Genomic DNA, 13,305 nt, shown 5'->3' with positions numbered 1-13,305 from the left:
TGCAGAGTGATATGTACATGTAGCAGACTAACACTCAGTTTATAGTTGCTCATTTTCCTATCATAAATGCTAGTGTTAGCTATTGGTAATGATACAATACTATATAATTGAGTACAAACAATGACATCCATGTACAGTAATGACATCCATGTACAGTGCACTCAGTGTTTAATATAGTATGTAGAAGTAAAGTTATAAAATAAATTTCCCCTTTGCAGGCACTGGCTTCTCCATATAAGTGTTTAGATATGAAAGATGTAACTGAGTGTAGTACTGAAATGATATATAATGTGAAATTTAGATAGTATTTTTATGAGGAGAAATTGATTTCAAAATTTTACCTTCTTATAATCAATAATTCTTGTATCAGTTTGTAATCTCTAAATACAAACAGTATTTCTGTTAAAAATAAGTGGATCTAAAGTTCATATTTTTAACAACAGTGCTAGCTGCATTTGTTGTTTCTAGACAATCTTACTTCACTTAGTTATCTTTCTGAAAGAGAGGTTAAATTTAAATTGGTATACTAATTTCATTTATGAACTTCCATGACAAAAATATTTTGATTTATAATGTCAGTTGAATGGACACACCTTTTTATTTTCCTTTTTTAGACTATTAGTAAAGTCATGTTTTCAGGGTGTGTTGAATTTAGCTAACAATATTTGTTTTCTTATTTAGTAATATGTGTTCCTGCATTTCTAAAATAAATTTTAAATAATAGATTAAGTTTCTTCAGAGAGCCAAACATTTCGTAAGAAAAAAGAATATCTATAATGTGTATTTATGCTAGCTATAAGTACATATGATATATAAAAGTGTACTTGCAAAATTTTTACATTGTGTCTTCTTTCAAAAATGTTTACTTGTTTTCAGAGAAGTCACTAATTTTCTTCAGAGAAGTCACTAGTTTTCTTTCTTATATATGTGTATTTTATGTTATATGACTTACAAATATAAACAGTATAGATTATAAATACACATATACATGTGTTTGATCCACACTTGAATGCTTTTTATGAAAAACTATTTTATTATTGAGGGATCATTATTTTAAAATGTTTGTGTTTTACAATAAGCAATATTACATGTTGGTAGGGTTAGAGTTTGTAAAATTCTTAAATAACTGAGATAACAATGTATAATTCTATAAATTAATTACTTTTTCACTAAATTCCAGTGTTTGGAAGAAGTATAGGAAGCAATAGACCTGAACATTTGTTTAAAGCTTACTAGTACATAAAACAATTTATTTTATAGGTTTTAAAGTTATTATAACAGTACTGATTTTATCAGGAAATATTCAGTAAGCTTCCACTATAACAATGCCTCCAGAGTGACTGGGTATTTATATTGTATACTATTTTGTGCTGTAGATTGAACTGAGGTTGTGTTGTGCATATCAGGCAAATACTCTACCACTAAGTAACATCCTGAGTTTTTGAGACAAGGTCTTACTATGTAGCTCAGTTTGGCCTTGAATTTGTTATCTAGCCCATTCTGATGCCAAACTTGCAGTATTATTTCCTCTACTTTCACGGTGCAGTGATTACAGATGTATACAAACATTCATTGTTAAATTATATTGTTTTACCATAAGGATTGATACAACACCGAAAGGCTTTTTTTCTACTTCTGTATCTTCTTATAGGACTTTATTCAAAATTATTGGTGGGTCAATGTATAAAATGTCACATAGGAGCTAGGTGTGTAAGTGGAAGAAAATGTATTTAGTGTGTTTTAGGCCCTACATTCAATCCTTCTTACCAAACAAAACAAGAAGTTGTGTGTTAACAATTATTTCCAGCTGGAAGTTTTTTGGTGTGTATGCCACTCATTATTTTGGTTAACTATGATTTAGCAATGTAATATTATATATTTTAAGAATTCTAAAATAGAAGACTTTTCTAATTATTAGAGAAAATTTTATTTGTAAAATAATTATTAGCAAAAACCCAGAACTTTATTTTTGTGTGTGTATTAGTCCTTGGCACTATCTCTGAGCTTTTTTGCTCAAATTTGACACTCTTCCACTTGAACTACAGCTCCACTTCCAGATTTTTAATGATTAATTGGAGGTAAGAAACTTATGAACTTTCCTATATGGGCTGGTTTCAAGCAACAGTCTTCAAATCTTGGCCTCCTGAGTAGCAAGGATTACAAGTGTTAGTGCTTGCCTCCTGATTTAAATTTCTATGATTTTAAGGGTTATAGAATCAATTTCTACAGAGTGGGATTTAAGTAATTACTTGAATTTGCTATATATACCTTAAAGAGGATAGGATGTATAAAGACACATAAGGCTCTTTGGGCCTATGCACGTATCTTCATAGATACGTTATGCATATGCATGTAATATTTACATGTGTTTATATATATATATATGTAAACTAAATTTACTAAAAGTAGGTTACAGTACAGTAGGTTGGAATGCTAGAGAGCAACTTCACATTAGAGTAACATCATATATACTACTTAAGGCAGGTAATCTGGCTCAGTATCAAATAAATCATGTCAGTATTGTATATCTGCTATGGTTTGTTTATGACTTGTCTCCCAAGTGTTCAAATGTTAGAATCTTGTGTCTCTAATTTGGCAATATTATGTGACAAAACCTGTTAGAGGTATGACCTAGTGGGATATGATTAGTTCATTGATGGTGCATTGCTAAAAGAGTAAGTTGTCATAAAAAAGAGAGAATAACCCCTCCCATACACTGGCTTTCTGTCAGCATGGCATCTTTTCCTCTCACAAACATTCCTGCCATTATACCATCTGCCATAAAGTCATATAGCCAGAGAGAACCTCGTCAATGCTGGCACTACATTGTTTATTCTTTAGTTTCTAAACATTGTGCTAATTCATTCTCTTTTCCTTATAAATTACCTACTTTTTGGTATTTTGTTATAGCGATGGAAAATGAAATGATGCAATGTATTTGTTAGAATATGATAAAAAATAATATTTTACCTGTATTTTCTTCCTCCTCTGAACTTATTACCCTAGCATAATTATTAGAAAATATCAGACAGATTCATAAGGAGTTGCATCCTAAAAGAAAAAAAAAAACTTCCCAAATCTGATAAAAAATAAATTTCTGAGAAATTAGTATAGCCAAGAGAAAAATCATGGGGAGATATTATAGCTAAGTATCTCATCCTAGATGGGATACTGAAAAAGGACATTATGTAACTGAAAAAGGACATTATGTAAAAACTAAGGAAATCTATATAAAATATGAATGCTAGTTAATGATGTATGAATATTGGCCAACTAATTGTAAGCAATATACCATACTAATTTGTTAATTAGGAGAAACTAGATTGCGAGAGGTAGTGTATAGGGCACTGGAGTATCTTCTAATTTTTCTGTATATATAAAAAAATTTTCTGTATATTTAAAAATAAAATCAATTAAGTAAAACTCTGGACTCTGTATCCCAAACTTACCATAGGAACTTTGGGTGAGGACATTATGATGAAACTTACATTCACTTTCCCCTAACAATACTTTCTTTCATTTTATTTATAGAATTTTTTTTATTTTGAAACGTATTTATGACATGGTCACTATAAATTTTAATGGAATTTAGGAGAGCATAGGAAAGTGTATATATACAATCTGTCTCCTTAGAAATTCTAAAAGAGTAACTGTTCAAGGTTTTGTTTTCTGTGTATGTAAATATGTATATAAATAGCCTGCTTTTCTGAAATTATCATGGATTTATTTCCATCTCATTCATCAACATATATGGAATGTTAAGTCAAAGGTATGTACATTTTTATAGTTTTTGATAGAAAATTTATAGCAGGTTATACTTCTTAAAGTATATTCTTAAAGTACAGGGGACATGAACTATGCATCATTCAACTTTTAAAATCTTGAAGACTTTCTTAGAAATCCTTTTTGTGCTTCTTGTAAAAATCTAATAGATTAGTAAGCCGCCTTCTTCTGTGAATCAGTGAGTGGAGTTGAATAGCACCCTCCACAAATATTTACCTTATCCCTTAACAGAAACATAGAATACTGTATAGCATGTTATTTGGTATATAAGGTATATGTTTTTGTTTTGTTTTGTTTGAGTTAGAATCTCACTATGCAGCCTAGGTTGGCCTGGAACTAAGATTCCCAAGTGCTGGAATTACAGGCATATCTGGTTAAAAATGTGTATAGACCAGGCACCAGTAGATCATGCCTTTAACCATAGTTTCTTCAGAGGCAGAGAACAGGAGAATCATGGTTGGAGGGTAGGCTGGGGGAAAAATTCTGTGAGTCTCCATCTCCATGGAAGGACACCAGCCATATTGGCATGTGCCTGAGGTCTCAAAGCCTTAAGTAGGCAGATATTGGCTCATGTGTCTGTTTTGAAAGAAAGTAAGACCCCATCTGAAAACTAACAAGGGAAAAAGGGCTGGTGGTGTGGCTCAAATTGTGGAGCTCCAGCCCAGCAGGTAGGAGGCATGGAATTGCAACCCTGCACCACCAAAATAACAGAAAAAGTATATAGTCGCACTATGAAAACTGTAAAGCAGTTCTTATAAATGGATCTATAGTAAAGTGATTTAAAAAAATCTAGGCAGATAAAAGAAATGAAAATCAAAAAAACATTGATATACCACTTCATCCCAGTTAGAAAAGGACACAAGTGTTTTTTTTTTTCTTGCTATTGTTTCTAATGTATTTATAAGGTACCATGTGATTTTTTTGTTGTTGCTTTTTATGTCCCTCCCCCACGGTATAACCTGTTTTCACTGTATTTGATGTTGGTATAATTTGTGGAGAGGAAGGGAAAAAACAAAATTGTTTAAATAGGGATACCAGTTGACCCATTGCAGCAATGAGATGTACAAGACACTATGTCGAAAATGAACTGTATAATTTAGGAGGTGTGGGGAGTGGGAGTGTAGTTGTGGAGATGGGAGGGAAGGGATGGTAAGGGAAGAGCAAAAGAGGAGGCAACAATGCTTGATAAGAAATGTACTCATTACCTTTCTCATGTTAATTGTAACCCCTCTGTACAGTATTTTCACAATAAAACTCTTATTTTAAAAAATCTAGGCAGAAAACCACATTTAAAGAGACTGGGAACATGTGTGAAGTATTTTATGGAATTGAAGTCTGTGTCTACATAGATTAGTATGTACAAACATCTCAAATGGATAAAATACTATTTTAAAGCAAACTAAATATAACTTACTTTATACCTTTACAATGTGAATTTGAGTTTATCACTATTTTCAATTTTAAACTTACTTATTAAAACATTTTGAAAAATGTTGCATAAATATCCTTTGTTGTTAGAAATAATGTTTATATATTAATTGAAATTATATTGTTAGTATTATAGTGACTGTATCTATTTTGGAGCATTTTTCTTTTTTTTTGCCTTTTTTTTTTTAATTGTGAAAATACAGAGGGGTTACAATTACATGGGCAAGATAATGAGTACATTTTTTATCAAGCATTGTAGCCTCCTCCTTTGTTTCCCCTTCCCATCCCAATCTCCCTACCAAAGTTGTAAAGTTCGTTTTCCACATAACGACTTGTATGTCTCATTGTTGCAGTGGGTCCACCTGTATCCCTATTTAAACGATTTGTTTTTTTCCCTTCCCCTCCACAAATTATAACAACATCAAATGCAGTGAAAGCACGGGTTATACCGTGGGGGAGGGACATACAAAGCAACAAAGAAATAATCTTATAAATGTGTTAGAAACAATCCCATGAAAGAAAAATACATTTGAATACTTATCTTAGGGTTCATTTCCCTAACATCAACTTATCTGACCTTATCCGCTTGACTCAGACATATACTAGTTATTGCAAATAAGGGAAACCATGGGACCTATGTTTCTTTGGGTCTGGCTTACTTCACTTCATATAATTTTTTCCAAGTCTTTCCATTTCCTAACAAATGGGGCAATGTCATTCTTTCTGATGGAGGCATAGAATTCCATTGTGTATATATACCACATTTTCTTGATCCATTCATCTACTGAGGGTTGGTTCCATATCTTAGCGATGGTAAATAATGCTGCAATAAACATAGTTGAGCTGGTAGCTTTAGTGTGGTCTTGTTTGTGAACATTTGGGTAAATGCCCAAAAGTAGGATTGCTGGGTCCTAGGGGAGTTCTATGTGAAATCTTTTGAGGAACCTCCATACTACTTTCCAAAGTGGTTGAACAAGTTTTTACTCCCACCAACAAAGCAGTAAGGTTCCCTTCTGTCCACATCCCCTCCAGCATCTGTTGTTATTACAGTTCTTGATTATAGCCATTCTAACTGGGGTGAGGGTTGTTTTGATTTTCATTTCTTTTATGGCTAGAGAGGTAGAGCATTTCTTCATGGCCATCCTTCTTTCCTCTTCAGAGAAGTTTCTCTAAGTCTTTAGCCCACTTATTTATTGGGCAGTTGTTTCTTTGAAGATAGGGGGATTTAATTTTTTGAGTTCCAGGTATATTTTAGATATGAGACCCTTGTCTGTTGTATGGCTAGTGAAGATCTTCTCCCACTCCATGGGCTTTCTATTGATCTTGCTAGCTATGTCCTTTGCCATGCAGAAGCTCTGCAATTTCATGCAATCCTATTTGTTCAACCTTTCTTTGATTTGTTGTGTTTCTGTGTCTATATTAAGAAAATTTCGGCCTGTGTCAAGGAGACCTAGGGTTTCTCCTATTCCATTCTGTAATGTTTTCAGAGTGTCTGCTTTGACTCCGAGGTCTTTAATCCATTTGGAGTTGATTCTGGTGCAGGGTGATATATAAGGATCTAGCTTTAGTTTTCTACAAGTAGTTAACCAGTTTTGCCAGCACCATTTACTGAAGAGGCTGTCTTTCTTCCATTCTATTTTTTTAGCTCCCTTATCGAAGATTAGATGGCTATAAGTCTGTAGGTTCATTTCTGGATTTTCAGTTCTATTCCATTGGTCCTGAGGTCTGTTCTTGTGCCAGTACCAAGCTGTTTTGATTACTATGGCTTTATAGTAGAGTTTGAAATTTGGTATTGATATTCCTCCAGCAGTGTTCTTTCTGTTGAGGATCGTTTTTGTTATTTGGGGTCTTTTATTGTTCCATATGAATTTTTGGATTGCCTTTTCTATTTCCTTGAAGAATGAGGTTGGAATATTGATAGGTATCGAATTGAATTTGTAGATAGCCTTGGGAAGTATCACCATTTTCATGATGTTGATCTTTCCAATACAGGAGCATGGGAGTTTTTGCCACTTTCTAAGTTCTGTTTTGATTTCTTTTTTCAAGTTTTTAAAGTTTTCATCATAGAGGTCCTTCACTTCTTTGGTTAAGTTAATTCCTTGGTATTTTATTTTTTTGTCGGGCTATTACGAATGGAGTTGCTTTCCTAATTTCAGCCACACTTTTCTCATTGTTGGCATACAGAAAAGCCATTGATTTTTGAGGCTTAATTTTATACCCTTCTACTTTGCCAAAGTTTTGAATCAGCTTGAGTAATTTGGGAGTGGAGTCTATGGGATTCTTTAAATACAAGATCATGTCATCTGCAAAGAGGGAGAGTTTTACTTCTTCTTTCCCTATTTGGATCCCCTTTATATTTGCATCTTGTCTTATTGCTGTAGCTAGGCATTCTAATATTAGATTGAAGAGAAATGGAGAGAGTGGACATCCTTGTCTCGTTCCTGAGTATTTTGGAGCATTTTTCTTCCTGAATCTTTATTAAAGTTTCTTGATTGATTATTAATTTTCTTATATTCTTAGGTAAGGTATGACATTGAAAACAATTTTAAGAATACTAAATTCTTCTTAACCTAATTTGCTTATTGGATATACCAGTAAAGTAAAATTATCTTTCTCCTGCTTTATTCTAAATTTTAAATTGACCATGAACAAGTTATTGAAAACTTAGTGACAGGGTATTCACATATCCTTCATAATTTTATTAATGAAAAACTGGACAAGAGAAGATAGCCTTGAAAATTATTTAGCAGTCAATGATAGATGTGGTCTGCGTGTGTGTGTGTGTGTGCGCGCGCGCATGTTAGCCAGTCCTGGAGTTCTGAAGTCCTGGGTGCTGCTAGTGAGCATTTTTTCTCAAGGCTATCACTTTACCATTTGAGCTATAGCTCTACTTCTGGCTTTTTTGGTGTTTAATTGGAGGTAAAAATCTCATGGACTTCCTTATTGGAGCAGGTTTTGACCATTGATCTCAGATCTCAGCTTCCTGAGTAGCTAGGATTACAGGCATAAGCCACCAGCACCCTGAATATATAATAATTTTGATTGTGAAAAGGCAATACAGTGGTTAAATAGTGAGAAATAATATGGCAAAATCATATAGCCTCACTAGAAGAAAAATGTAATAAAGTATTTTGTGTTCAAAAATGTAATGGAATAAGCAATCCAACAGTGATAATAGTATAATAAAAACAACACCACTTTGAAGATAATGTTTAATAGGATGATAAAATAAAGGCTGGGAAACAAATCAGGTAATTTAAATATATGGATAGTGTAATATTATATATCAAAATGGTCCCCTTACCCTTAAATTTACAAGTTAGAAATAGGAAAATTGTGCTTATCTTACTTAAAAAGAAAACAGAAGGTAGAACTGAAAAAAGATAGTATTACTCAGTTGTTTTGGACTTATATGCACACTTAGACACATGCACACAGACGCATGTAAATACATACATACATATGTTCTCATAGTCCTTAGAAATACCATTTAGGAAGGATGGGGTCTAAAACTCTTAAGTGAAACTTAGGGCCCTATCTTATAACTCTAATCCTCTATAACTTTAAGTGAAAATACTTTCAGAGCTATTAGTTCCATATTGATAATATTCACAACATAAGATTTGATATTTCTAGGTGGATAACAAAAACTGTTTTTGTCTATGATTGAATATTTTAAGCTTTTGCAAAGGAAATGATTACTTTTAAATAGCACATATATTTTTGTTTTATGATTTCAAGTCAGTAGAGATGGTAGAATTTCTATAATACTAATTTTCATTGACAGGTTTCTTACCAGCTTTTCCTGTAACTTTGGTTGTTAAAATTTTAGGTCTACCATTAGCAATTTACTTGACACATGAGTTAAGTTTCAGAAGAGAATGGTGAATAGTTTATTGACTTGTAAATATGTCAGAGCTCTTGTAGCATCATTATTAACTTATGATATATTATAAGATAATTAGACCTAGGCTACTGTTACTGTTTCCCTTCTCTCAGGTTTATATTCTAGGCTACTGTTTGACTCTTGATGATCCAGTGATATGTTATATCACGAGGAACTATGTACAATTATACATGAATAGTGTATTTCATGAAACCACGAAACTCTTTATGAAAATATATATCTAGACATATAGACTCTTGTTGTTTTATTGAGACCTATCTTCTATTATATGATACATTTTAAGTAATGGTAGTTAGCTTTTTTTTTTTAAAGTGGGGTCTAGAGATTGAACACAGTGCCTTGAGTGTGATGTGTATAACTTCTGCTACTGAGCTGTGCTCTAGTTCCTTATAGCTTATAGTTTACTGTTAAAATGAGCTTTCCATGAATGCTTATAATGTGTATAATGTAATACATGTAGTATTTTCATGTATTAGTAACTAATATATAACCATAGCCTAGATATTTATTAATATATTTTTAAAAAATAGGTGTCTGAACAGCCATCACTAACAAGCTTAGAAACACTAATGGTCTCACAAAAGTCTGAAATTGAGTATTTGCAAGAGAAACTGAAAATTGCAAGTCAAAAGCTATCTGAGAATAACTGTACCAACACTTTTCCAGAGAAGAGCATTATGATAAGTACTGAAGGAAAACAGAAGGTAGAGACCTCTTGTCACTTTGTGTTTTTTAGGATGAGGCTGACAATCCAAAAGATAAAGTTCAGAAACAATGTTATGTACTTCCTTGTCTGTGTTTATTGAAATTAAACAATATTATGTGTTAAATGATCTTTAAAAGGCATCCAAGGAGTAGGAAATACTCCCTTTTAAAGCCTAAATAATATTTTTCCTAATTACGTAATTGAGTATATTGTTAGTAGTATTCCTGTTTTGTTAGTGAATTATATACTTACATTGAAATGTTTTCCTAAGTATCTCTTATCTATAATAAAATGGGACAGTATTGGTTATTTCTTTTAAAAATGGTATGGTTATTTTTCAGTTCTTAAATTTAGTGGAAGTAAAAGTGTTTCTAAGTTTTTATTCTAATAAAATATTCAATATATGGTCAATGTGGGATATAAAATAATAAATATAACATTAACATGTATTGGTATTTTATAGGTTTAAAGAGGTAGAAAAAAATGAACGTCTTTTGTATAGGATATTCTCATTAATGTCTTGAGTTTTCCCTTTTTAGTATTCATTACATATTTAAGTCATATATCAAAAGATTCCCTAGATTGTTGACTAATACAAAAATTTCATTACACATTGTAGTTTTATTAATTATTGTATTTCCACATAAGAGGAAAAGACATTCCTTTATAAGTAAGACATTCCTTTATAAGTAAGGATATTTAGATTATTTTTCTTAAACTTTTTACATCAGCAATACAGGGAGAATTTTTTTTTATATATAAAACAAACTTTTCACAGTAATTTTTCCATTTTTTTCTCGAGTAAACAAACTGTCATAATAGAGGAAGCATTTGAAATTAGACCCATGAGTCTGTGTTACTCTTATGAGTCCCTGTAATATTGTTATTCAGAGGAATGAATATTATTCATTTTAAAATCATAACTGTATCATATATATCTTGCCATGTTTATTTAAATTAAACATTCTTGTAAAATAGAAATGCAACATTATAGGTCTTTCTTTGATTGCTTACTGTATTGCTAAAGTTTAAAAATGTACTGCATCGATGGTCTTCTTTTAATAAAAAAGGAATACATTTTATACAAGTTTTTTTTATTTTTTGTAAGGACATGCATTAGGATGAACACTATGTTGCCCAGCTTAATAGTTGCCTTCTCATATTCTCCAGATTGGTATATGAAACTGTACATAATATAAACACACATTCTTGTCTCTAGTTAGCCACATTATAGTTAATGACCATATGGTCATTATGGTATAAGATCTACTGTCTGTTGTATTTATATTCCTCTAGCATATTGTTCCTTCAACTTCACAGTGTGTTAAACTATTTCAAAGGGAAAAAATCCTTTCCCTCTTGTTTCTGGTTGTCCTATCAAGTGTAACCTTGGACCCTTATAGAGCAATTAGACCAGCCTCTATCCCCTCCTTTGTAATGAGGTTTCTTGCATTTCTGAGTCTATAACCCTTTAGTCTTCCCTAATGGGACATCATTATTCTGAAAGAAACAATGTAAATGTAAATGAATATTCTCATTAACGAGTCACAGAGAAACCTTTAGTGGTAGCACTGTGGTAATTCCGCTTGTTATTTCTCTGGTATTCCATGCAGGACTTTTTTTTTTTATAATTCATTATTAGTATTCAAAATTACTTGTTCTTTAATTTTGCATGTCTTTTATAATCCAGTGTTTCAACTAGCTCAACCATGTCCTTGTTTTATTCTCAAGGAACCACCTGTGAAACATTCAAGGTCTTTGTCCCCAAAGAGCTCTTTCTTGGACTCTGAGGAGTTAAGGAAGCTGAGAATGGCTGAAAGAAAGATTGAAAACTTAGAGAAGATACTACAGCTAAAGGTGAACATTGAATCATTTCTTTAGTAGTAACCATGCAAATACAAAAATATACCAAGTAAACATTCATTTTACAAATTACTATTTGTCATTTTTCTTGCCTGAATTTAATTGCCTGAAAAAAGCATGTAGCCTGTCTCTTGTTTTTAATATTTCTGAGGATCATAATGTAATAAAAATATTTGCTACTTCAAAATGAAATATATATTCACTACTTTCAAATTATTTGTATTTTTATTGTAAGTTGGTAATACATTTATTAAATTTCTCAGAGAGAAAAACATAGAACTCTAGGAAGAGGAAAGAGAATTTACTATGTTTATTATATATGATACATATTTATATCTATCTATAAAACTAAAAGTGAGTTTGAAAACTCTACTATTTTAAGTGATTTATAGTTATCCTGTATGTAAAACTTAGTCAAGGCTAAGGATGTAACTCAATATTACAACCATTGTCCAACATAAAAGACAGAGTTTGGTATCAGTTCCACAAAAAATACATACAAACAAACAAACATAATACATAGTAAAAATGGCAAATTAACACCAGTATTTTGACAAGGCATAGTGCTTCACTTTTATAGTCCCAACTATAGGGAGAAGGTAGGAGGTTCACTTTCAAGTGGTGGCCCAGTCAAAAGTGCAAGACCCTGTCTAAAAATTAACTATAGCAAAAAGTTCTTGGTATATGCTCAAGTAGTAGTGTTATTAATTGTGAGGATTATGTTCAATACTCAGTACTATAAAAAAAATCCATTATTTTATCATTTCAGCTGACTTTGTCTCATAACATGCAACATTTGAATGGACACTCTGGCCAAGTTTAATATTGTATTGGTTTGACTTTGAAAGGTTAGACTTACTAGTTTTTACTTTGTGAATTCTTTTTGTAGTGGGGAGAGGCTGTGAGACAGACCACTCAGCCAGCAGTGAAAATGTAAAAGATGTTATTGAGGGAAAATGCTGATGCATGAGGACTGCACACGAGGACCGCACCTGGAGTTGCGATCCCAGGAAACGGCCCTGAGGGCCAGCCCGGTGGGGAAAGGGGGAGGCTGGGTGTTGGTTTTATCCAATGATTGTTACAAGAAATGTGCACTTTAAGTTTAAATTTCCCACCAAGGTTTTGCTGGTGGGAAGCAGGGGAACAAAGGGTGGGGATGGTTCTGCTGGGTTAGGGCTCGCATTGCTCAGAAAATAGCAGAAGTAGAGTTACAGAGTGACAGGGTTACAGAGTTACAATTACAGTTGCTAGCTGAAATAGTAAGTTACCAGGGAAGTCTTATCCACAGCACATTTACATTTATATCTTAAAATCATTCATTATCCATTTTAAACAATCCAAGTCAAATATCATATTCCATCTTTACGTCTTTCACCATATCACTTTTTATCAGAGGATCTTCTTCACACATACTGTTCCAATTTTGTGTGACTGAAGACTGATTAAATAACAGATTTTGGTGGTACAGGTATGGAACTTAGGACCTCAGAACCATGAGGCAATTGCTGCTGCTGCTTCCCCTTCCCCCTCTCCTCTTTTTCCCCTTCTTCCTCCTCTCCTCCTCCTTCCCCCTCCTCTCTTCCTGCCCTCTCCCCACCCTGCCCTGACCCAGGTTTAA

General features: G+C 32.7%; 1 protein-coding gene across 5 annotated transcripts in view; it reads left to right on the top strand.

The window, feature by feature from the left end:
• Positions 1 to 13,305, top strand: part of Cntln (centlein) — a 199,069-nt gene that overhangs the window by 83,838 nt on the left and 101,926 nt on the right. For 4 of the 5 annotated variants that reach the window (XM_042692950.1, XM_042692948.1, XM_042692949.1 and 1 more), the window contains exons 9-10: positions 9,649 to 9,822; positions 11,556 to 11,681. In XM_042692950.1, the coding sequence (XP_042548884.1) occupies positions 9,649 to 9,822; positions 11,556 to 11,681 (300 nt within the window). The remainder of the gene's footprint in view (positions 1 to 9,648; positions 9,823 to 11,555; positions 11,682 to 13,305) is intronic. The other variant, XM_042692951.1, reaches the window with a different exon arrangement.

Source organism: Dipodomys spectabilis, unplaced genomic scaffold (assembly GCF_019054845.1).
Source record: "Dipodomys spectabilis isolate Male_0828 unplaced genomic scaffold, ASM1905484v1 ptg000158l, whole genome shotgun sequence".
NCBI classification, from domain to species: Eukaryota; Metazoa; Chordata; class Mammalia; order Rodentia; family Heteromyidae; genus Dipodomys; species Dipodomys spectabilis.
The sequence above is the reverse complement of the archived record's forward strand: the minus strand, read 5'-3'. Positions and strand labels throughout refer to the sequence as shown.